The sequence below is a fragment of the Chelonoidis abingdonii genome, chromosome 6 (genome assembly GCF_003597395.2).
Source record: "Chelonoidis abingdonii isolate Lonesome George chromosome 6, CheloAbing_2.0, whole genome shotgun sequence".
NCBI classification, from domain to species: domain Eukaryota; kingdom Metazoa; phylum Chordata; order Testudines; family Testudinidae; genus Chelonoidis; species Chelonoidis abingdonii.
In genome coordinates, this window is record NC_133774.1 from 28,721,680 (window position 1) to 28,748,228 (window position 26,549).

General features: G+C 39.4%; 1 protein-coding gene across 1 annotated transcript in view; it reads right to left on the reverse strand.

Moving 5' to 3' along the window:
• Nucleotides 1–1,447: 1,447 nt before the first annotated feature.
• RICTOR (RPTOR independent companion of MTOR complex 2) overlaps nucleotides 1,448–26,549 on the reverse strand; it is a 194,734-nt gene continuing 169,632 nt past the window's right edge. The window contains exons 31-39 of the mRNA XM_075067463.1: nucleotides 25,877–26,106; nucleotides 23,440–24,466; nucleotides 18,760–18,937; nucleotides 16,390–16,474; nucleotides 14,775–15,008; nucleotides 8,016–8,174; nucleotides 5,948–6,071; nucleotides 4,839–4,977; nucleotides 1,448–4,242 (exon numbers count right to left, since the gene is read on the reverse strand). Coding sequence (XP_074923564.1) covers nucleotides 4,168–4,242; nucleotides 4,839–4,977; nucleotides 5,948–6,071; nucleotides 8,016–8,174; nucleotides 14,775–15,008; nucleotides 16,390–16,474; nucleotides 18,760–18,937; nucleotides 23,440–24,466; nucleotides 25,877–26,106 — 2,251 coding nt within the window. The 3' untranslated portion in view covers nucleotides 1,448–4,167. The remainder of the gene's footprint in view (nucleotides 4,243–4,838; nucleotides 4,978–5,947; nucleotides 6,072–8,015; nucleotides 8,175–14,774; nucleotides 15,009–16,389; nucleotides 16,475–18,759; nucleotides 18,938–23,439; nucleotides 24,467–25,876; nucleotides 26,107–26,549) is intronic.

Below are 26,549 nucleotides of genomic sequence, written 5' to 3' on the forward strand. Positions count from 1 at the left end.
AAAATGTGCAATTTCGGCATGCTGTGGCATTGCTATCCGCCTATTTTACAAAAATAGTCCAAAGAAAATCCACATTCTTTAATGAACATAAAAATCTGTTGTGAATAAAAATATCTAGGAAATCAGAACATGGAGCTAATAATCAAACAAATCAAAGAAACAAAAGGGTAACCTTTTCCACTTCCTACCAAGGGGAAAACTCTAACATGGTTTCTAACATGTTCCCAAAGGTATTTCAAAAATTTAGGATTTTACTTTCCGTACTATTATACCTTTAAATAAGCACAGAGTGGTATAAGTGAATGTAACTGAAAAAGATTACAGAACCTTTTCAGCTGCCTCCACAGCGAAGCACAACTTGTTAGAACCTTCTGTGTAAGAGCAGCAAGAGCATGGGTAGAGGACTAGAGGAGACATTTCCAAACTTAATCTAAACTTCTTCCATGAAGAAGGATTCCTCATCATGAACGTACATTCACTTTACAATGTTACATAAATTTGCCCAGATCTAGAAAAGCAACTGTGAATTACAGTGCAGACTGAAGTGGAAGCATCTGAAAATTTTTACCGCTCATTACTCATAATTCATTCTCTAAACGTTTTAGAACTATTTCTAGAATAATTATTTCTCTTCCTTATACTACTATCATAGCTGTTACTGTTTTTTGTTCAACTCCCTCTCACCACATATTAGATTCACATTCAAGCTCACTGCATATGTTTTTAAGAATAATGATAAAATATATGAATGATTTCTCACTGCTGCCTGGTACATTAAGATGTATATAAATGCAACTTACTTCTGAGTGTTTCAACCCAACCCCCAAGTCATTTCCCCACCTCTAAAAATCTCTAGACAAGTAAGCTTTTATGGTGTAAACTATTGAATACTTTGTCATTTTAGTGTGTCGTAAAAAAACAGAAGACATCTGTAGGTAAATATTTAAGATCAGATTAAACAGGGAAATTCACTGATAAGCACTATTCTATTTCTCACATACTTTATGTCCAATGGCCAAAATTACTGAATGTGCACACCTACGCATAGATAAGTGATAATCTATTGCAACCCTCCTTGAAATCAGAGAGCTAGGAGTGTTTAACACCTTTGAAAACTGGACTTCTAATCTAGATGCCTACATATGGCTTTAGGTGTTGAACTTCAGGGACTCTCCTCTGCAAATTGTGGCCATACTGTAATATTTATTCATTCAGGAGTTCTATGTCACAGCAAGTGCAACTCTTGCGAGTACACTTAGAATGCAAATACTGTAACTGAATGCTATAGGGTTTAGCAGGTGTTCAACATCACCCCAAATCTTTAGGTTTGGAAAGATACAGAGTGAGCAGAGTCTGTCAGCTTCTTGTGTCTCCTTCTAAAATGGGGTGGGGGTAAGCATAGGGATTTTCAATTAGGGTTAAAATGAGCTGTATTTTACAATTCTTATTTTTTTCTCTTTATGTAAATGTATCTAAGTGATATTAAAGGAGCAGAATAAATGCTCTTAAATTAGGAACTTTGCAAAAGGATATTTTGAAAATTCACTCTAAAATTCGAAATTCACAGCTTATAACTAATGCAAATGTCACAAATTACTCCAAATCATACAGTACCCCTTCACTTGTCAATTAACATTAAAAATTAGTGTGAACTAAATGTAAGTTAATTCTAGAAATGCCATATCTATGAAGCTTACAGTACTGACATTACATCTATTATGCATATTTTGTTGAAATTTACTAACATTGATATAGATACTTGAAAAATTATTCTTCTGCTACCATTGAGATCAACCCTTAAGTTTTCAGCAGTTTCCATACGTTAACTTCTTGGTGTAATGATTCCCCACATAATTGTGTACTTCAGAATACATAAGCATTCAAGGGCGGAGGATCCAGACCTGGCAGTGAACAGAGGAATTAACAGAGTAGCATCAATTTTTAAAAGTATATTGAAATCTTCATTTGCTTACTTTTTGTTTATTGAGACACCTTTCTAATGTTCTTTCTACACTGTTGATAAAAATGGTGACAAAGTTTTGTTTTTTTAAATAAAGGTGGATAAATGGTTTACATTGCCTTAATTGCAGAAAAATAAACACATTTCTTTGATTTAACACCATCTAGAGTTATTAAAACAAAAAGTTCATACTCTATCCTAACTGAGGTAGTGTTGGAAACTACTGTATAACATATACTAATCTCATTTTTGGTGGGAATACTACATTATTTGCTTTGGAGTTTATATCACTATTTCTTATACTGTGGTTATTTTGGTTTTGCAGAAATGTTTATTCTTAAGACCAGAGAAGTCCAAATAACTATTGTTGGGTAATGTTTTCCATTATCGAATATATTTCATAAACACGTGATACTGTTATTGGTGTCATTGATGGTAAGTGTTAAAGTGGTTTCCTTCTGCTCTTTCCTTCAATGGGGATCTCATGAAAAGATGAAAAACTCAGGGAACTAAATTTTACTGTGAGAGAAGCAGTTTGTAGCCCTGCAACTGCTTTGCTGTCAGATGTTGGCATGCAGTGCACTCAGTGAAATGAATTCTACAAAGCAATGTTAGGCAACAAGATGATATTGCTTTGTCCCCAAAATGAATTTTCAATATGATCAAATTAATTCCACATTTCATTAGGAACTGTCTTTTGCTCTTATTAGCTCACAGGGCTATCTATGGAAATCTCCAACAGCACATTAATTAATAAGGTAACATGAGGGTTATGAAATATTGGGATAAATTTAACCTATCTTCATCTAAACTATCTAATCTGACACTTTAATTATAAAAAAGGTAAAAGTGACTGGGTTAAAAAGGTGTTCTATCTAATACAGTCCAGCTGAATGATTCACATATCAAAACTTGGCTTTCTAATGAAGGTGGCCATGCTACTGTATATACAAATTAGCATATATTTGTATTTAATTCTTGTAAATGCTTCCAAATATCTTTAAATACATAAGTTTTTTTTGTTTTTGTTTTTTAGGTTGTACTCAATTTATCAGCTTCACTAATATGATGAAGGCAGTTATTGTACCCATTTATCGGTCATTGTATCAAGTAAGTTGTGCAAAAGATCTAAAGAACACCAATATAAAATTAAAGTACTGCTCTTTCAAAATTTGGTACTTAAGGCTTTTCACTACAATTATTAGCATTATCTGGTGATCAGTCAGACATGAAAATTAAAGCAAATGTTTGTTTTAGAAAAATGTTTCCCATGGAATGTGGACATTACCTACTACCGTGTATTTTACCAAAAAAGCAACAATGATCAAATGTTTTCTAGTCTAGCTGATACAGTATTCACCTCATCTGATACAAATCATGCTTGTTAAAGATTTTCATTTAAGAATATGACCAATGTTCACAATAATGAGTATGAATATAGAAATCCTAAACACCACATGCATAATGTACAGGGAAAACAATCAAATTTCAAAAATGATTTGTTGTTTTTTAAATCAGAAACTGTAGTGAAAATTCTTAACCAATTTAGATAACATGTTGTATGTAATTGCCACAAAACTGGAGAGAGTGCTAATAAAATAACTCTTGCAACTATAGTAACATTAAAATAACTTATAAGAAAACCCCAGATTCATGGAGGCTTTTCTTTCTATCTGAGGTTATGAACCCCTCAAGTAGTGTTACAAACATTAGGAAAACTAACATAGAAGGCCCAACATTAGTCCCTTGGTGTCCATGGTTACAGTATGCCCCACTGTCGGCAATGGGATATACTCTTGTGTACCCTGACTCCTGGCGTCCAGGGGTTAATAAGCAAGGCATCATTCTGCTTATCTGGAACAGAATTTGAAGTCAACCATTTAAAAGAGGTCTCTGCACACTGTTGTATATTGTTTAACTGTCATATTAAAAATGAAATGAAAACCTGTGCAGGTGTTCAGTGCTTGTTTCTTGCATATATTGGTAATTATTATTATTAAAACTATGGTAATGAGTTACAATTCCTCAAGGGCTCAGAGGGCTGGGGCAGTGATTTTTGTTGAGAAAAGTCTTCAGTTCATTCTTCATGTACCAGTAATTTCTGGAACTGTCTAGGAGATGGTGCTCCTATCTTTGCTGTCCAGTCAGTCAGAAGATGTCTGAGGCTTTCGGCAAGTCCATATACCATGCACTGTACAAAACTGAGGTCAGGATTCAGCTGATGTGTCGATTACTGGTTGTTTTGGTGGTGTTGCTAGAACAGCCTCTGCTTCTTCATGCATCTAAAGGGCAAAGAGGATGCAGTATTAACTTACAGATGTTCTACCACGACCACATCATACAACCACAAAATTGGCATGAGTGCTCACTTCATTTAGAAAACGATGAAACCTGAATCCAATTGGTGCATCTTCTGAAGTTAATACTGTGAAGAACTGAGAAATATCTATTATTTTTTATGAATAATGTGCATGCCTCTGTGTGTTGATGATGGGTTACTTACCATGGACGCAATGCCAAATATAGGTAAGAGACTAGAAGAATAGGTCTCTCTTTAAATCTCTGCCACAGAGTACTGGCAAGTAAAACATACTTTGTTTTGAAGAAACTTCTCTTGAGTTACTGCATACTAAACAGGGGCTCCCGAAAGGAAACCCTTGTCAAGACCACTGGGGCTTATTAGGTATCATGACTGGAAATCAGGGGATGTAACCCATAGACCCAGTCACATAGTAGCTGGATCACAGGGTCCTACGCAAAGAGAAGTAGAGGCATGGACCTGTCACTTGAAAAAAGTACACACAGGGGATGACAAAAGAGTCTCAGAAGTAGCAGTTTACCCAAGGATCATGACATGTAAATCTTCACTTCTACTTACTTGTAAAAACTGTACATCTTGAAATAGCTCCTGAATGAACCTTCGAGATGGCAGTCGAAATGTGCAGTGTGCTAGCAAGTAGGACACCTCAGAGTAAAGGCAGATGTCATCAAATGCTTGGGGGAATTTCTCTTTAATGCTAATTATTTAGGAAAAGAAAGCTATTTTAATATACTCACATGTAACCATCATAATATATATTTTTTAAAACTGTTCAGATAAATGTTGGTCATAATGGTTAACAAAACTTCTCTCTTCAGCGACAGAAGTTGAGAATTTTTAATTTGTTCAGCCAAAACAAATCAACTCAGGTAAGAAGAGAAGCACCTAATCAAATGATCTACAGGGATTATTATTATACTGTTTGAGCACAAGCACTTCTCAATGTGTTACATTAGCTAATATTTTGTATCCAACTAGAGGAAATTTAGATTAAATGAAGCTCTATACAGGTATACGGATAAAAATCTCAAAATGGAAAGCACTATTCAGGTCCTTAGGCTAGATTTTATTTTAAAGTGAACAGCACAGCATAGTAGTTTATAACCAAAATAGTACAGTACATAATTAAAAGCAACAAGCACTCATTGCATGTAGTGAAGCATTAAGAAAATTCATACAATAAGGACTTTAAGCAGTCAAACTTTTTTTAAATGTACAAAACCACTGCATATCAGATGTACAAAATATCATAATAGTTAAAGGACTATTATGAAAGAAAATGAGACAGAAAACAAGTAGATATTAATTTAAGGTTTAATAATAAATCTTAGAATGCAAGTCCTTAAAATCTGTCATCTCTCAATCTGTCCTTAACTCCCACCAGTATATATAGGCATGACCGAGTTCCTACAAAAAAGTACAACCACACACAAAAAGTGTGTGTAGTGCTTAGTGCCTCAGTTATTAAGCAAAAACTGAGCCCTAATTTTGGATTCACTTAGTTGAGACATTATGCCAACCCATCTCTACAAACTTATGACAAAATCAGTTTTGATGCTTTTTAAAGCCGTAGTAAAACATGAAAAAAAATATTACAGTTATGATTTTACAAGATACCTACACTGAATGTTGGTAAAAACTGTAGTTGAAGGACACATTTTACTTACGTTAGGAGTCCAGTTTCATGGCCTTTTGTTCCTACTGAACTACTCAAATTAATTACTAAGCGTAAGACTTCTTTTCGCAGCAGTATTCGGCACACTGGTGTATCATCTGGAATTGACTTTACTCCTTAGGAAAATAAATTCCACAGTATGAATTTCAATCAGGACACTCTTTCATTGTGTTAAGTAGAAGTGTCATGTTTTATACAGCTGAACTGTGCTAATTCATAAAAATCGCTGCATTTTGTGAATCACCAAGACACATACACAAGCTAAAATATGCAAAGCCAACAAAAACATCACTAAATATATTTTGTTTATTTTACCACAACGGTAATTTAGTTTTAACTAGTTAGATTATAGCTTCTTAAGTATACTAGTAAATATTGTGCAATATATTTTACAACAATGAGGTCTTAAAGATGTAACACCCAACTACATTTCTGTCCCTGCTGTGGCACTGGCAGACCAGGTGCCAGCTCTAAACCAGTCTGTTTCACCTGTGTGTTAGTATGGATAACATGGGTGCTGGACATATAACAAAGTGTTTAGTCTCTTTGAAAAACTTAATTACCACCTTTATAGCATGCATGTGAAAGGTATTGTAAATGAGATTATCACTTACACCACCTTTATCTCTTGCTATAAAAGTAATATTTAAGTTTTTGCTTTGTAACCACAAAAATATGTCTGCTCTGACACTGTATGTCTCCTGCCCATCAGGAAGGGCCATCCAAACTAAATGGGCCATTGTGGAACATCAGTATACAAAGACTTTGTTAACTGCCCCTCACACCATGAAGGGGCTACCTGAAAAAGGGCTCAAGCTGATGGGATGAATTCTGGAAGAAGGAAATAAAAATAGCTGACAAGAAAATTTTTCATCTTTTTTGCTATTTGGAGTCTCACAGGGTCAGAGCCATGAAACAGAAGCAGAGATCCACAGGGTCAACCTAGGATAGCTCTAAAAGACATTCAGAGCTAACATTACAACAACTCTGTCACCTACAGGAACCATAGGCTAACTCATTTGTGTATATATGCTTGCCTGCTTTAACCTTATAATAGCTCTCATTTCTTTTTCCTTAATAAATCTTTAGTTAGTTTATTACTGGACTGGCCGCAAGCGTTGCCTTTGGTGAGAGGTTTAAGGTACAAATTGACCTGGGGTAAGTGACTTGTCTCTTGGGACTGGATGCAACTGGAATCTTTTGTGACCTTTGGTGCACAGCAACCAACTATCACTAAGTCCAGCTTGCTGGGGTGGCAAGAAAGATAGGAATACCCAAGTGGACTATGTGACTCTAGGAGTTCACATTTGTTACTGGGTTGGTGAATTCCAATGATAGAACACACAATCAGTCTGGGGTCTGGTGCCTGACACTCTGCCCTGAAGTTGGCATTCATGGTTGTGAACTATTCCACACAGCATGACACTTCCCACTATATTTTTGCTCAGAATTGGGTTGGAGATCTGCCTTTGTATGTGAATTATAAGCTGTTTGGGTTAGCAAGGTTCTACTTTATATATAATTACAATAATCAAATTATTACAAGCCAATGAGGAATTATATTCAAAGATCAAATGTCTTCCCTAATATTTTAAAAGAACTCCAAACGATAAAAAGCTCAACATTTATCAGTTTATAACTAGGTTTAAATATGGTCCCCAATTCTATTTATAAGGTCCAAAATATGGAATAGAATGTTCTTAAGAGTCCTATACAAACAACTTTAAAGATCATTTTCAGTCTGCTAACACGAGGCTGGAAAAATAAGATGATTAATTTGATTTAAACTGAGGTACAGAGAAGTTTAATTGACCTGCCAAAAGGCCACACTGAGTAAATGTTAGAGCCAGGAATAGAACTCAGCTCACCTGACACCCAGTTTTGGTGCTTTTTCATGCTACCTTCCTGACAGTGACAGAAAAGCACCTAAATAGTTTTTAAAAAAAACACTCCTGCTCTATTACAGTAAATGCAAACAAAATTGTCTTCTAAAATATTTAAGTATAAGAAAGAAAATACTTAAAAAATGAATTAATACTTTTATAAGGTTGCATGCTTACCTAGTACAAGATCTGCACTCTTGGTACTACTAGCTGAACCATGGGATACTGCATCACTACATCCTGAAATCCCAGAAAACTTTGAGGAATGAGAAACCACATCTAAGTGATTATGTATGGTCTGCCCACACCAATCAGAATACGGAATGTCAGGAAAATCTGAAAAAAAATAAATATGCCTATTTCAACTAAAAAAGTATTGAAAACATACAAGTATGCATTTCAGGGGAGAAGAAAGCAAATTGCAATGTTTAGTCCACAAGATATTGATGCATTAGAAATGGTAACTGTCAGCATACAATTTGACATCTTTTTAAAAGCCTGATGTTGAACCATGGACAAAACTGTACCAGTATTCCTGAAGTCATCTATGACATTTCTCTTAAGGTCTGTATGTTTGCGGATCAGCATTTGTTAAAATGAAAATCAAATTGAAGCGCTGACAGATGCTTCGAAGACTATCAGGATGATGACTTCCAACTCAATCTAAATGTTGGAAAACTAGCAGGCACAATAAAGTATTATTCATTATTATTATTATTGTTACTAATAGTAGTAGTAATATTAGGGTTACATTAGCATCTAGAAACCCAAACTGAGATATAAGCCCCACTGCACTAGTGTTGTTCCTACACATGGTAAGTAATCACTTTTGCCCTGAAGATTTTACAGTCTAAATAGGCTGAAGAGGCTGTGAAATTTCTTACCCTATAATTTCCTTTCTTCTAGGGGTGTTTCCAACAATTCTGATATATATGAACTAGAGTCCCCTTTGTCAACTCCTGCTAGTCAAAACCTGTTATCTGGCTTGCCACCAGATGACTCATTCCAAAATGGAGTAAAAGTTCTTAGAATACAATTAGTAACAATAACTACAATAGCAAATCAGTAAACTATATACAGTAGGAAACCCGGTTCATAAACTGTAGCTTTAAAAATTAAATGTTGTTCCTTGGCTAAGGCACCATCCAGGGTAGAATTGTGGTAGACCCTGGTAGCAGAAAGCAAATGATCAGGTAACAAATGCTCATTCTGCAGCCCAGCGTCCCCCACACTTCTGACATGCATGGGAAGTAGCGAAGGATAAAAAAGTAGAATTAGATGGGGGAGGAGGGGAGGGAAAGAAACGGTATGCCTCTACCAGTCATAACTTGATCCATCTGGCAAGAGGTAGTTAGGATACCCTGAGCCCTTGGCACTTCAGATTAAAAGGAGATTAACAGGTAGCCTCGTGGTTTTATCAATTCAGTGATCTTTGTATAGATCTTTAGTGCTCTCTGAACATCCAGATTATACCCAAGCTTTTCTATAGAATACTGTGGCTTTTGACAGAATGACAGGAGGTTGTCTTCTTGTGAGGCATGGAAAGCTGAGTTCACCTTTGGCAAGAAGGACCTAACACCACCTTCATCCTGGAATACACAATGAGGTTTCTGCACAGATAAAGCTCAAAACTCGGATTTATTTGTGAATAGAATAACTCAAGTCGACGTAGGTTACATCTACTTACCACAGTGCCCACACTACCCGATGTCGATGGGCGACGTTCTCCCTTTGACTCTCCTTACTCTTCTCAATCTGGTGGAGTACAGGAGTTAACGGGAGAGCAATCTACGGTCGATTTAGCGGGTCTTCACTAGACCTGCTAGATTGACCACTGATGCATTGATCACTGTGTGTCAATCTCCCAGTAAATGTAGACAAGCCCTCAGACTCATCCTGAAAATGTGATCATGACCAAGAAACAGGTTTGGATGAACAGGCAGAATGGTATGACCAATGGCTCCAACAGGTGGTGCTTTCAGCACCTGCAGCGGGGCCCGTTTAGGAAAGACTGGTCTGACCACAAGTCTAGCCACTCTGACATCTCTGAGAAATCTGTATATTTGAAGACTCTTTGACAAGGAACCTGTATGTAAGATGCTACTCATGGCCAACACCTGGCATGATATGGTGTTGGGCTCAAGTCCCTTACTCGCACTGTTCTCAAGGAAGTCAGAATAGCTGGGATACCAAGGTCCACGAGATTTTTGTTGTTTTTTAGACACTATGCACTAAACCTTGTCCAGATGGAAAATAGGCATTTAGCATTAACATCTACTTGGAGGAGACTAGAGTGACAATCACTTTGGACGACAGAGAGTGATTAATGCTTCTCTGTCAATAGCCAAGCTGTTAGTTGTAGATCGTCTGGGTCTAGATTGAGGCGAAGACGTTGGTGAAGGATATCTGATCTCACTGGTCCATACAATGCAGCTTCCAAGGCCAAGTCTGCGATATCTAAAAACTCTACTCTCCTCAGCCAGTGTGAAGCCGAGCTATCACTTTTGCTTCTTCTTGCCTTATCTTCTGAATCACTGTCCCTCAAAATGTGAAAGGTGTGAATGCATGAAGCACGCCTTGTGGCCATCGGTGTCAAAAAGACTCCACTTGGAGGGACCTGCTTCTCTGGTATAGTTCTTTGGTAGCTTTCTGTTCTTGTGACCAGCAAACAAGTCAGTTGCTGGAGGCCATATTCCTGTGGTATCAGGCTGAAGACTTCCTAATTCAGATATCATTCTGAGTTGATTGCACATCAAACCACCTAGTTTACCTTCTGGTTCAGTTCTCCCTTTGTTTGCTTGTATTATATATGTACTGCTCTTATGGAAAATAAGTTCTTCTCAGCCCATTCCATTATCTCTATTGTTTCTGCAGGTAGAGTTGACCTCCAAATTCCCCCATGGCTGTTGATACATGTGACAGTGGTAGTGGTGTCCAGTTAGACCAAAATGTGGCTGCTCTTGAAGTGGCTCTGGAGCCTTTTTTGGACTAGCTTGACAGCGCTGTGGTCTAAGGGGTAGATGCTTTGATTCCTTTCTATGGAGTTTAAGTACTTTGTGCTTGTCCTGTATCCCATCTGTGCTGATCACACCATCAGGATGGCATCTGTTGTGAATACCCATGGGTGGGTCTGGAAGACATGCTGGAAGACCCTTAGACATTTTTTGGGACTGTTCATCTGAGGGAGTACAGTATCTAGCTTGGAACCAGCACTTGGATCCTGCATATGTTTTGGTGAATGGTTCCATACTTTCATGAGAAACACCTGGATACATCTGATACGGGATCTTCTCCATGGAGTGATTACTCTACATGAAATCACAAGGCCCAGTAACTGTAGAAATTGAGCTATGGATAGCCTTGTGTTTCTTACCACTACATGTGAGGTTCTGGATTTTCTGGAATCTGTCCAGGGATGGGTAGACCTTTGCCACATAGATGGCAAAGTCCACCCACAGCTGAACTATCCTTGTGAAAAGGACCAGGGAACTCTGCCTGGTGTTTATCATTAAACTGTGCTTGAAGTTATAGTGTCTGGCTTGTGGCTCTGTTTGCTGCTACTTTGGCTCGAATTCTGATCAAAATGTCATCAAGAAAGGGATACAGGTGAGTGCCCTGAGACCTAAGTCTGCCAATGACCATCACCAGCATCTTGGGAAAGACCCTGAGGGACAATGAAAAATGAACTAGCAGAGTTGTGTACTTTTAATGGGTTGTGCCGTACACAAATCTCAGTAGGTGGTGGTAGCATGGATATATATGGATGCATTGATATGCATCTTCTAGGTCCATTGAAGCAAGAAAGACTGCCTGGGACAGCAATGCTACCATCAAAGCTAGGGTCTCCATCCAGAATCTACCCATCTTCATTTGTTGAGTCAAAATAACTAGGACGACTCTGATGGTACACTTTTGGATGATTAAGAATATGATGTGTAGCCGTAAGAACCTTTCTTCTGAGGGTACTTTTCCTCTTGCTCCTACGTCCAGGATTTTATTTAGCACAAGCTCCCATTTGATGTGGCTGTATGAGATGGGGGATTACATGAAGAAAGGATGGGATGGGGAACTTTATTCGGGGCATAACATCGACCTACTACCTCTCATCCACCTCTGTGGTTGATAAGAGACCATTCTCCTGAGAAATGAGAAATTCTGCTTCCTAGATTCAAATATGAACAGAGGCACATTTATTTGCTCATTGCCATAATGAGCCCTTAGACAGGCTGCTGCTATCTCTGATTTTGCTGCCTGATCCATGACTACAGGGCTTTCCTGAATGAACCTGCTGTCCTTTCCTTAGGTAGTTTTGTGAGGAGAATGGACAGAGTATTTCTGTTACTGGGCTTGTATAACCTCATCAAGGCAGTATGTGCAGGAAAGCGAAGGACTATTTTGGTTTAGAAGTGTTGTCTACCACAGTTTAACCAATTTTTTCCCCAAACAGTTGAGAGACTGTGAATTTGGATGACCCCAGAATTTGTTTGAAGTGGGCATCTGCAATCTGGGGCACAGCCATATATGGTGTCTGCCTGCTGAGCTGGATGCTGTGACCCTGACTGAGAATCTCATTGCATCAACTGGGGGCCATCTGTGACAGAAGCTGTTGCTAGGGCTATTTTCTTAATGGTAGACCGGCAATCAGGATGTCTGTGTCTCCCTTGGCATTATGGTCAATCCAGCCAGGACACTGTAGTTCTTGTGATGCATGTAATGACCATGGACATCCTGAGGGTGGCCAAGGAAACCTCAAAATCCCTTGGTGGCTTCCATCTTTCTCATCAGTTGCATCTTTGGGAAAGAAATCCCATTCGAATGGGATCTTGCCACAGATGCCACTGCAGCACTGACCTTTGATATTTTTGTGATGGCGTTTTTAACCTAGGTTCTATAAGTTGCAAGAGCCAACTCAAAGTCCCCCTAAGCCAACAGCTCATTGGGCTGACACAGCTAAGGCATGTGCATACCTGCTTACATAAAACTTACCCTTATCAAGGAATTCCCATTTCTCTCTGATCACAACTTCAAAGAACTGGTACAGTGGGATTGCTGTCTCAGACAAAGATTTGGAAGGCAGGTATTTGGAAAATACCTTTTCTGCATTTCTTTCATGCCCTACTCAGAGCCTGAATATGAGCGCTCTCTTTCCTTAGCAGAAGGGGTGGTGCTTTAAGTCAGGGCACAAATACTTCTTAGATTTCTAGGTTTTTCTCCTCATTTTTATTCTATTTTGTTTTTTAAAAACCTTTTTTCACCTGCTTTGAAAGAGCTGACCCTCAGGTGTAGCCGGGGCAGGGTCTCTTGCAGCTCTTAAGTGATCTGAATAGATCTCCCTTTCTGTTCTCCCCCTCTAGGTTCCGCTCCCTCTTCCTACGGGATGGGGTCTCACTGCTAGAGTCCCCAGACTTGTGTTGAGAAAAAGGGGAACTGCATATGGTCTTACTTCTTTCCCCAGAGACCTTATGACTCACTTTAGCATCTGGTGGGGAACAGAAAAGCAGCACCATGTCCTACTCAATGGATTTCTTCTTCTGGCCTGGATCTGCCCGAGGATATACCCTTTGGGCTGGCCAGATGGTGTCCTCCCCCGTCCTTCAATTCTCTCCCAAATATGCTCTGAGACTCCTGATCAGGCTTTTCTGCATTTAGGTCATGGCTCCTTGGGGTAAGGACAGACCCAATAAGACTGTCCAACTCTAAGTCCCAGGCTTAGCAGCATGAGGGTTGGCTGGCTGTGAACAGGCCCTCTGAAGAGCCTGTAAATGATGCCTCACTGATTTAGCTTGGTGTTCGCAGGAGTGCTCCATCATGCCTATACTGGTCAGATCCCGGTGGCTGATACCGCCACTCTGCTTTTTACCTACTCGGAGGAGGAAGGAGAGCAAAAGCTCATCACTACCTGAAAAATGATTAAAATTAAAGCTGGCAAAGAAATGGTTGGGAGCAAAGTGAATTGCCTATATGAACTACTGCTGTGGAGGAAGAAGATCTGGCATCAGGCTAGAAAACAGGACGAGACCAGAAGGGGCTGTGTTACAGCACTACACTGCCCCTGAAAACAGAAGGCAGGAGGCAAATAGCCCATATGTATCAGAATAGTGGAAGTGACTTGGCTGCAGAAAAAGTAAGTATTAAGCTATTTTAACAGATGGAGAACTGAGGCATTACTCCAGTGTAATTCCACTGAACTTGCCAAAAAATTCACACAGGAAGTCTGTGGCAGTACTGGGAACAGAACTCAGATCTTTAAATTTTAAGGTTGATCCAAAGTAGATCAGCATGGTGAAATGGTGGAGGCCCAACCTATAGAGATTAGAAGTTCTGTCAGCAGAATCTGTTTTACTCTAAACACCATGAAGGGCACACACCAGCAAACTCTGCAGAAGCAGGTTCGGGAGGAAAGTGGAGAAAGCTTTTATGACTTATTCTACTCCAAACCAGAGTAACTGGAGAAGACAGACAACCAAATCCCCTTCTGTTCATCGCATCTGTTCTCTGTCCAAGCATAAGCTGGTTATTTCCATTTTAACATATATATTGTCTGACATGGAAAAAGTATTTTTTTTCCAGTTGGTTTGAAAGTGAGTCTCAGTTTTCTGCATGCTGATCTATGTGCAAGCTTGAATTAGGCTTCAAATGTTCACATTTTAAATAATTTTCTTCTTTGGTGAGCTTTTTAAAAAAGATTGAAAAAAAATGTATGCACACAGTTGCATGAACACCAACAGAAGCAGCAGAAAATTGGGAAATTATAATCTAGAAATATCACTGCTGATTGCACAAGATTTTAGTGCTAACAAAGACAGAATAACCATTAAAAAGGATGCATTATTTTTGTTCATCTTCACAACAGACTACGTCAGTATTTTTATTCAGCATTTCTATAAATCCCACTGAAGCATAAATAAAAGTAGACAGTAATGGAGGCAAACTAACCTGTATGACTATATGCAGTGTTCACTCTGTTATTCTGCTGGTATCCCAGTATCTGGATACAAACGCAGTAAAGGCAGTTATCATCTGTGTGCTCCTGTAACCCAGTGTCTTCTGTGTTTTCTAAAAATTGAGAGGCATCTGAACGACTTGTATTCATTATCTCTGTGAGGCTGATCTGCTGTTTAAGCATTTGGAAGGGACTTTTGACAACATCCACAGTCCCAGACGGATGGCCTGTAGACAAACAATTAGAAATCAGAAAAAAGCAAGACCAAAGTAAATTAAGATTATATTCTTTTAATTAAATCCCTTTTAAAAATTAGCCAAAAATAACAAAATATTTTTAGTCGGGAAGTGGCATATCTCCAAGAAGAGTTGTTAGTATTAAAACTTTGATTTTCTTTCTGTAATAAATCTCACAACATCTCATACAACCTCTATTTCTTTATGAGTAAGACAGTCAGTCAAACTACTGCAAAATTAAAATACATCCATAAATTCAATTGCACATTCAAACTGAACAAAATATGCACAGCCAATAATGCAAAAATATACATAATAAATATTGACTCCGTTTCAAAATAAAAGAATGAAACTTTGGTGTAAAGTCAATAAACAAAAATAGAAGCAGGTATTTGACCACCTCTTTTATTGGTGTAACAAACTGACGTATGCAATCAAAATAGTTTTTGTATGTGACAAGTTTGATAATTACACAACTTACCAAGACACTGCAAGTGCTGCTGACAAACAGTTAAAATTACAACAAAGAAGAAAAACAACCCCATAACATGTAAATAACCAGGAAGCCCAAAAATAACCCAAATCCCCCACTTTCCCTTTACACTGCCACTAACATTTCTTTCTTCAGTAGCTCTTTAAAAACATGTCTTGCAGTGAGACCTGAAGGTCAGTGGATTCTGACTATTTTGGTCTAAGAGGGAAACACATTCCCAAAGGAAACACTATATCCACCAAAAGAACACCATCTTTTACATCATACTGTAGTAGGGCGGGGTGTCCAGCTAGAGCACCTCTGCTGATCTCAATTGTTACAATATGTCACAAGGAGAGAGGTGGTATTTCAGTAGGAAAACCATAAGTGGTAAGGCTTTGTAGGTCAATACCACCAGGAAATACACAAGTAGTCAGAGAAGATCATGAGATGGTGGTTGAATATGCTTATGGCAAGAAAGTCAGGTTACCAAGCAGGCAAAGATGATCATCCAGAGGAAACAGGAATCTAACCAATCTTCCAGGTTACAAACAGTGAGCAACAATTGGTGGAGACATACCTTACTATCAATGGGGGAGAGAATTTCTGTCCTGGTTTTCAGTTAATTTGCTTTCTCTAAACCCATCATGATCAGTTGTTTCTCATTTGGGCTCTAGCTCATTTCCCTGGTGTGTTATCTTGCTTCCAAGCAAGACCAGGACACCTTGCAAGCAAGATGTGATATGGGGCCGATGCTCCATTATCCTGAAAAATCTAAATTCAGTTCTCAAAACTGAACAGCTAGGAATAATCTTTTCAAGAAGAGTAAGGAAAGAAAAAAAAGTATGGTAATGTCAAGCTATATAAAATTAAATGGTATTGAAAAGAAAAAACAACTACCTCCTACATCAGATGCAAAGACTCTAGTTCCACGGTCATCAAATGGAGGCATGGTTTTCTTTTGGAAATAAGGAGTCTCCTTAACCTGAAATATTTTAAATGAAAGTTATGCAGAAGTGTTTCAAGAAAGTCATTAAAGGATCTTTGAACTAATATGCAGATTTTTTTTTAGATTTTATTGAACAGCTGGAAACTGAAGCTTATAAAACAAGATGATCACAATTATTTACGTTTTTATAATCTATATAGCTAATCGACAAAGTGCACACAATAACCTGAAGATTTTATCATTTGCTGCATCTACAAATATTTCTACAATATCATACATGTGAAAAGTGCTTTAAGGACAGAACTCTGCTTCATGGAGTTTAAGATGCAAGTAAGGGCTTGATTACTTGGGGAAATTAGCGTGCAGAGAGCCCAGAAAGTGTCCACATAGGAAATTAGTGTACAGCATCTACTCCGCACTAACAGCTACTGCAGGCTTTCCCCCACACATAGACAAGCCCTTATGTATATCAAAACAATTAATGGTAAACAGTGAAAGGAAATATTGGAAGGAGGATTACAACAGTAAAAATCAAGGAATAAATTACTGTATGTAGTTACACATCTTATTAGTTCTTTGTTTTTTCCTCTATTGTGTACATAGTTTTTAGATATTGTATAGTAATATATTATATGATAAATTTGAAGGAACAAAATTTGAAAGAAGAACAGATATTGGTGAGAGATCAGTACTGGAAGTCTAACCAAAGTGAGTCCTGAGCAGGAATTTGAAGGAGGAACGAAACTGCATCACACAGGATCAGAGGATATTCTACACGTCCCTAGGAATAGCTAGGTGCGCTGAGCTGGAAGACAGGATAGGGAAGGGAGATGGCACTAGCAGTGGTATCTGCAGCCGTGAAGATGAGAATGAATGAGTTTGAATATGATGAAAAATGATCAGAAAAGAGTGCAGAAATGCAGAGTGAGGGACATTGAGGAAGATTATTTTAGATACAGCATGCTGGACAGGAGAGTAATATAGCCATGGCATCAACCGGGTTTTTTAGCACTAGTGGTGCAGAAGATGGGTCACATTTTGAAGATAAATTATTAATTACTTAGATTACAGTAGCATTTACAGAACTCAATCAGAATAAGGGCCCCATCATGCTAGATGCTGTACAAATAGTATGAAAGAATTGGCAAGATTTATCAAGTCTGAACGTGTGCACTGAAGAGTACAGTAAAAACATTACATCAAGTTTGTGAAGCAGGGTAACAGGGAGGTTGGTGCAATTATTAACAGAAATGAGGAAGAGGGCTTTGGGGATGAACAGGAGTTCCACACTGCACTATAGTTGTTTTGAGCTGGCAGTTTGATGTCCATATATGTATGTTATCATCTGTGCAGCTATTTAGGTATGTGTATGGGCAGAGAAAGTTGCAGAACATTACTGGAGGGATACAAAGTTAGATTTGGGAACCACCAGCAGAGAGATGGCGGATCTTAAAAGAAAAAGGTGCAGTAAGGTGTAGGGGCAAGGACAGAACATTCAGCACCACCAACAAAAAGGAGGTGAAGCCAGTGGAGGAAAATTCTGCTGAAGGAGAGTTTGATGAGAAAGGCAGAGACACAGTCAAGTGAATGGTAACAGAGGGGAAAGGAATAGCCCATCAGTAGATCAGGGAGGATAAGAACATGCAAGAGCCTCTAAGTTGGCCACCAGTGAAAACAACCAAGTGGAGCAGAGGAGAAATGAGATCGCAGAGGACCTACAAAGGGTTAGAGAAGAGAAAACAGGCGAGAGAGCATGTAGAGGAGGTGGAGAAGAGAAATGAAGCAGTAATTATTTAATGAGGGGAGTGCACTGGGAGTGGCAGAAGGATTTCATGAGGAAAGATCAAGTGCAGATGGAGGGGGTGAAAAATGATTATGCCAATTTTGGTATAAAACAATGTCAACAGGAAGTCCTATTGTGATGAAGCACAAAGGAATATCACATACATAGCTGTTAGCAAGTGCTGAGATTTCAACCTCATGAAGCACAGGTTTTCTACTTTAATTCACTAGCTTTTTATCTAAGAACAGTTAATTTAAATGAAAAGCACCCTTCCAAAACCATGTGACCACAACTGATTGGAACTTTTCTGTAAATAACTAAGGTAGGAAAGTGTCCCTATTTCAGAAATGTGTGCAACTCAGAAATTTCAATATCCTGCTATTCCTACATATGTAGATCTCCTAATTGAGGTAGATGAGAATTTCACACATCCTAACAGAATCCTGAATCAGTGGGGAAGTTTTGCCATTACTCATGAAAATAAATGCAAACTTATTTTCATTCTGTACATCAGTTAAACACACTGCTGTGTACATACCTGAAATATTTCATTGATATCCACTGGGAGAGCAAGACCAATGTAATCATCTGTACTACCATACGTAGCATTGGACACCATGGACCGAACAGAGGAGGAACGCTGCAGTGTGTTTTGGTTAATAGGGCTTAATAAATCTTCTTTATCTAGTGAGGCATAACTTAAAGCTTTCATGAACCTGTAAGATAATTAAAAGAACAAATGACAAACCTCTGACAAGCACTCCTTTTTAAATTCTGCATCTATAGGTGGGGATTGCTAGTACCGCCTGTGTTAAGGTTGCCAAACACATCCCAATATAAGACCCCATTTCCAGTTACTTATGACTTGCCCAAATTTTAACCACTTGGGCTTAAATTTTCCATTCCAGGTGTTTGCTTCAGGCTGAAATTTCTTTTGGAAAATTTCATTCAAAATAGTTTATCTATTTCCAAGAACAAGGTCAAGGAAATATACATTTTGCCAATGTTAAAAAAATGTCTGACCACCTTTATTTGGGAAACTAGCACCCCTATGATTTGGGGAAAGGACTTGACATTTGTCAAGGGGTGGCCTCTGTGCCAAGGATGTGACTTTTGATATCTGCCCAAATTTGGCCAAGTTACAAGCCTTAGGGGGGAAGAAAAAAAACACTTTTCACATATGCTCAATAGAGATTTTAGATTTCAGTGACTAAATCAGGGGTGGGAAAACTACAGCCCATGGGCTGGATCTGGCCCGTCAGGGCTTTGGATCCAGCCCACGGGATTGCCACCCTCATGGTGCCATGCGTCCTGGGCCGCTCCTGGAAGGGTGGCTCCTGGGGGTGGGGGTGCAGAAAGCTCCATGTGCTGCCCTCGCTTGCAGGCACCGCCCCCCAGCTCCCATTGGCCGGGAAGGGGGAACCACAGCCAATGAGAGCTTTGGGGGAGGTACCCGCAGGCGAGGGCAATGCGCAGAGCCCTTTGCCCCCCGCCCCGCGCCCAGGGGCCACAGGAACATGGTGCTGGCTGCCTCTGGGGATGGCACAGCGTCAGGGCAGGCAGGGAGCCTGCCCTGGCCCCCAATACACACCGCTGGCATCTCAGAGCTGCTCCAGGTAAGCGTCGCCATGCCAGAGCCCACACCCCAAACCTCTCCTGCACCCCACACCCCAGCCCCCTGCCGCACCTCAACCCCCGCTGCACCCTGCACCCTCCTGCACCCCAACCCCCTGCCCTGAGCTACCCCGCCGCACCCTACATCCCTCCTGCACCCTGCACCCCACACCCCAGCCCTGAGCCCCCCCACCACACCCTGCACCCCCTCTTGCACCTCGACTCCCTAACTCCCTGCCTTGAGCCCCCACCATGCCCCCGACCCCTCCTGCACCTCCACCCTTTGTCCTGAGCCCCTTCCTGCACACCGCACCCCCTCCCACACCCCGCACTCCCTCATGCATCCCAACTTCCTGCCCCAGCCTTACATTCATGGCCCTGCATGCAATTTCCCCACCTAGATGTGGCCTTCAGGCCAAAAAGTTTGCCCACCCCTGGGCTAAATTCTCCAAAGAATCTGTCTTCATTGGGTGTGTTCCTGGTACTGAGCAGATTTCTTCCTACAATTGCAGCTCTGGGCTGCTACAGGCCATTCCTGGTCTGGGCACTAGAACTGAGAGCAGGGACTCTTTCTCCTCTGTGCTCAATGATTTCCCTACCCTGGCTTGGCTCAGAGTGGAGGAAAAAACCATCTGAACTGAAAGCAAATGGGACAAGATCTGTACCCAAGGATGGAGAGTGGAAGAAATGGGGACAAGGAACCTGGGAGAGTGGACTAGTATTGGTGAGGAGAGGGAACTTGGGACGAGGAAGTCTGGAACTGGCTATGCAAAAGCCTGGGACAAAAAGCCAGTGGGGTGGGAGAAAAGAGGGGAGACAGATCTGATAAAGAGCCAGAGTGCAGGGGGAAAACTAGTACTGACTGGTAAAAAAACAGACAGGAGCTGGGGGTGAAGGGCACAGTGAGATGAGATGAACCAATGCAGGGATTGGGACTGGGAGCCAGTGATGATGGTGAATGCAGGAGGTGGGACTGGGTGAGTGGGGAGAGAGAGATCAGATGAGGTGCCAAGTAGCAGAAAATGGGACTGGTTAATCAACGGGATAAGAGTTCTGAGGAATGGAGACTTGGAGTGGCTATGGAAGAACAGGATGGAGAGGGATAAGGAGGAGGTGAGGAAGAGACAAGAACATGTTGGAGGGGATAGGGCAGAAGGGGTCATGCTTTGAGGGAATGGGAAGAAGAGTCTGTGCCCATTAGAGCACCCCCCTACAGATCTTAGAACAGAACCCAAGATTCTGGAGTCTCTCTATCCCTCTGCTGTCAGCAGATATCTGGCAAACTGTCTCTCTCATTCCCCTTTAGTACTGGTCCAAACAGAGGACAATGTACTAACACCTATCAGTTACTCTGCTAGCTTAAGTGGCAGAGGTATGTGGTGGATCTAAAGGTCTCAACCTTACCAATGACCCATACGGCTGTCAACATTATGTCGCATAATTAAATTTCTTTTCTCCTCCTTCCCCATTTGCTTTTTAAAAACATAGGAAATTAAATAAAAAAACTATGTTAAAAGAACATTGTTTACCAAGTCAAGCACTCAAAGCTTAGGAAATACGACCATTAAAATTAGCTGTGCAAACTTAATTCAGTCCCCTTGTGTGCGTATACTAGATAATCTTTAATTATATGATCAAATATTACTTTTTCCACAGGACCCCTGGCACATTCAGTATACAGGATGGACCTCTCTATGCATGAATCAGGGTTGTGTAGTGAAGGAGATCATCTGTAGGACCACTGCTTCATTTGCTGGTCTCATGGTTAAATCAGGTAGGGGAATTAGATTTTATTCTTGATATCATATTCTAGTAAGTATCTCTGTGTACCAGCACTGATTGGAGTAGCAACTGATGCAGAAAAAAAATTATGCCATTAATCTAGACCTAGACAACTACTTATTACAATGAGTGGCCACCACAAAACAGTCATATCACTTTAAATGTTGTAATGACACCTATTTGCTACTATTTTCCTCATTTCCAACTTCAGAGTTAGGAATTTAATATTAACCTATGAACTTAATTATTTTTCTCAGGGGAAGACCAGAAGAAAAAACACTAGTGTAGGTAAAGAGTGAGGACATTTTCCTGAGGTCTAGCCAGTAATAAAACAGGTGTGATCTTATATGATGATTTGGAGCATGACTTGAACAATGCCCAGTAATCATAACTTAATGGAAGTTGTGGGCACTACACACCTCTCAAATTACACCTGACTAAAAAGGGACCATATCCTACCATAAGATCAAAATTTTCATAATAAAATAATAATAATAATAGGAGATAAACCTAACTGCTAGAACTGGAAGGGACCTTGAAAGGTCATTGAGTCCAGCCCCCTGCCTTCACTAGCAGGACCAAGTACTGATTTTTTGCCCCAGATCCCTAAGTGGCCTCCTCAAGGATTGAACTCACAATGCTGGGTTTAGAGGCCAATACTCAAACCACTGAGCTATCCCTCCCCCCTAAACTATGCCCCTAAATTTAGAACATATGACAAAGTCAAATACGTCCTATTTCATGCTGTTTCAGCTTGGGAAAGAAAGGATCCACAGAGACAGGTGCTAGGATTATTCATGGGGGACAGAGCACCAGATGCCTGCCTCCCGTGCAGCAGCCAGGAGGCTCCAGAGAAGAAACAACTATGGTAACCTCTCCCCTTTCTGTCACATCAACCAGGATGCTGGTGAAAGGATGTGTGTGTTGGAGGGAGAGGAGGCAGACAGAAAAAAACAGAGCTAGAAAACTTCTCCCTGCCAGCAGCAGTCTCAAATTTGAGACAACAGTAATCAAAGACTAATACAAAAGACAAAGCTCTGGAAACAGAGTCCAGGGACAGTGACCTGATAAAAAGGGGGAGTGTGCTGGGACTTCAGCAACTGGTAGTTTCTCTCTAACAAAGGCAAGACTGTCTGTGTCATGAGACAAGCATCTTATGTAATGGTCTAATCAGTGCTTCAGAATGTCTGACATCACAGACTAATATAAAGGAGAAACTAACTCTCTCTAAAAATGGGTCCCACGGATGACATTCTGGACCAAATGAAGTCAATCACAAAATTCCTATTAACTTCAGTGGGGCAAGGATTTCACCCAGTGTCTCCCTGTGCTCGACTTAATTCAGGTCTAATCCAAAGATAGTGCTGTCAGTTTAAAACCTCAGTAAGTGACACTGGGAGAAACTCAAGAAAATAAAACAGTTTGCTCTCATTGCTTGAAAACAGGGAGATCAGGCTGAATCATTATTTCCGCTTAAGTACTATTAGTGTTTAACAATTAAAAAAAAAAGTTAAATGGGAAAAACCACCAAGATAAATAAGAAAATAGTTGTTCCTGTGACTGGTCTATCTGGCAGAGGGGTTCTGAAGATAGTTGTATATGCTGGGCCTTTTAGAACAGCAATTAGGAAGTTCAGATCCCTAGTAGATTAATTATTCTCTTAACACAGTTACACTGCTTCCAATGGATTTGCGGATCATTAGACATTGAATGTTGCCTATCATTAGCAGAAAGCTGTAGAAGTAATTTTCATGAGAAAAAAAAATTCATTTAATTTGCAGCTATGCTTGTGAAATAATAAATCAGCATGGATGCCTCTTACCTGCTTGGCGTTAGCCGAGAATCCAAGCTCCCAGACTTCATGGTAATAGTGTCAGTAAACAGCACATCCTTTGCTGGAGATGCTAAGGCTTCCGAATGAGACAGTGAAGGATGCATCCTTTGCTGCTGTAAGCGTTTCAGTGTAGCGTAGCCGAAGGCATCTCGAGAACTTGTATAACTAAAGTTGTAGTCAGCAAGACTCTTTATGGTAGCAAGAGAAGGAGCTTTAAGGGACTGTGCTCTTCGAGGAAGTGTATGAGAAGACCCTGGTGGCACCAGGGATACAGAAATTGATTTTGAAAGAGGCAGGTGGTTAGATTGTGGTGTTGAATAGTGGCCTGTTTTAACTGTTTTTGTACTTACCACAGTACTCAAACTTCCACAGTCAGTGTCAACATTTGTAGCGTCCACACCCACCGTCTCCCTTGACGGACTTGAGCTCATTGAGCTTATGCCACTTGTTGTGGTATCTGTATTAAAACTTAAGCTACGACTCTTGAAATGTGTTTGTGTAGAACCATCTCCTATTAGTCTCTCTCTGCTTGTGTTTTCCCTGTGATTTTCATTTCCAAGACCTTTTGGCAGCTTTAGATCATTTTCTCCAATACTTGGGGTACTACCTGTATCTTCCATGTGCTTGCTCCCAGCGAATGTTTCTAAGCGTAAAGTATGGATTTTAGGAACTCTGAACCCAGGAGTGAATTCATCCCCAGGAGTAAAGTCTATACTACTGGAAGGCTCTGTTACTGTACGATTTCGTCTCAAGCTTGATTTACTGTCTGATGATGACAGTTTGCCTCCTTTAGGATCGCTGCTACTTCTATGTTTTTTATTAGGCAAAGTAAGTGAATTTAGGATGCGATTCTTCACAAATCTGCTAGAAGCAAAAAAGGGAAAAGGACTACGATCCTTATCCTTTAAGGGTCCAGGTTTGTCATAAAATGTTTGTTCTGCATCTTCACTGATATCCAGAAAAAATGTGCTAGTAGAAGTACTGCCAAACCGGTCATCCTCCATGATAAACATACCTGAAATTAAATAAGGATTCTTATTACTGAATGCTGATATTTCTAGAAAGTGCAGGAACTAAATTGTAAAAAACTTATTGAAAAATTACTGAAACTTGATACACAGTAAGATCATCAAATACATTTCATAATTCTAAAACAAAAAGAAGTAAACATGTATGTTATGATGCACAAGTCACATTTCAAATTAGCATTTGTTCCCTGCTTATAAAAATAATCCCCTTCTCTTGCCCTGTCTTATTTTTGTTCTTTGGAAGAAGATGGCTGTTAACTCCCCCTAGAGCCAATGCTAAGAAATTTCCATGAAAACAAATTGCAGTTACATTCTTTGTTAATAGAAGCTGCATCAAATTTAAAATCTGAATCACACAGCTTGAATCACATCTTTAAAAATTCATTCACATTTTGTTCATTTCATCATATGACATATTTTTAAAATATGGATGCCTAAATGGTTTGTACAAATATGAGTTTTGAGCATAAGCTATGTAGCTACCTGCACCAGTTATTTTAGTCTTCATAAAAGGGGAACTCAAACACACACACACACACACACCTCCCTATTCCAAGGAGTTTGGAAGGTATTTTCTCTGCATGTGTGCACATAGCTAACACACTGAGAATTAAATTTGTGTGATCTCCCAACTCTCACTGTGTGTTTATTCCTGATGACTATAATTATTGAATTTAATGATCTACAGAACAATTGCTTAAAAATAGCTGCCTATCACAAATTTTCTAAGATAGCCTTTCACCTGTCAATATGTACAATTTCTTAAACAAACAAAACAAAAAAAGTAATGCAAGTCACCTGACAACTGAAGGCATCTAAACATCTAAAGAATTTAGGCACACAAGTCTCACTGAAATGCAATGGGACTCGTGCTACTAAATTCCGCACAGGTTATTGAAAATAACTATTTCCTTTGGTGTTTACAATGACAATGGCTATACTATATATTAATATATGTTTTTGTTTCAATTTCTGCAACACGTAGTACTTGCATATATTAGTTTCTGTACCCATCAGAAAAGGAAGATATCTCTTCAAATCCTGGTTTGTCAGGTTATTCTCTTTTATGAAATACTTTATATGTTAAAGATTTCATTGTTTCAAAGATATAGCTACATTATTGTATTTAATACTTAACCTGAGACTAACCTCCAATCAGCAGTGCTGCATTCCTTAGAGCTATTTAAAGATTCTACATACAGTATGGTTAGCAGCAGATTGAAATTCCCAATATTGGTCACAAAACAGATGTATTATTATTAAGCCTAGAAAATTTACCTCAGTATTATACTTATAATGTATAAGTATAACAACATACAAAAACATTTTCTAGATGTTGTTTTGAAAACTTACTAGGAAATGTTTACCACTGTACCATTAATTCTAGTTATGCTTACTTGATGGTGCAGATTCACTTTCACTGTTATGCCTAGAACTGGTGGAACCTGAGTTCAAGCTAAGAGTGCTGGGTATAGAAGAGAGTTCATTGCAGAGTTGCTCCATGTCATCAGGGACTACTGGCCACGGCTGTCTACGACTGTGTCTCACTGCATCCCAATTGTGCTGCTTCAGAATGTCACAACCTTGTTTAGTTTTGGCTATTAGACCAAGCACGTAGACACAGGTTCTGTATTTAATAAAAAAACCCAGCAACAATAGCCTGATTTAATCAATAGATCTGAGATACTCAAACATACATTTGATTTTTAAGGGGAAACAAAGTTGCAAGATAATCCAATATAGATCAGTTGAGTAGCTTTTTTTGTTCTATCTAATGGGAAAAACAAATCGGAGCAAGTGTCGTACTGGTAACAACTACACATTAAATACATAAAATAGAAACAAAAACAAAAACTTGTGTAATACAATGTTAATGTTCCACAGTTTTAAAAAGTTAATCAGGAAAGGCTAAAGTTAAGTCTCCTACAGCAATGTTAATCAGTTCATACTTCTTGTTTGTTTTACGCTACAGAGTTAAACAAAAAGTAAGAAACTGTCCATGTAACAAGAAATAAAATAATAAAAATTTATAGGCTGAACTGGTAGCAATGCCTATAATTAATTTTGCCT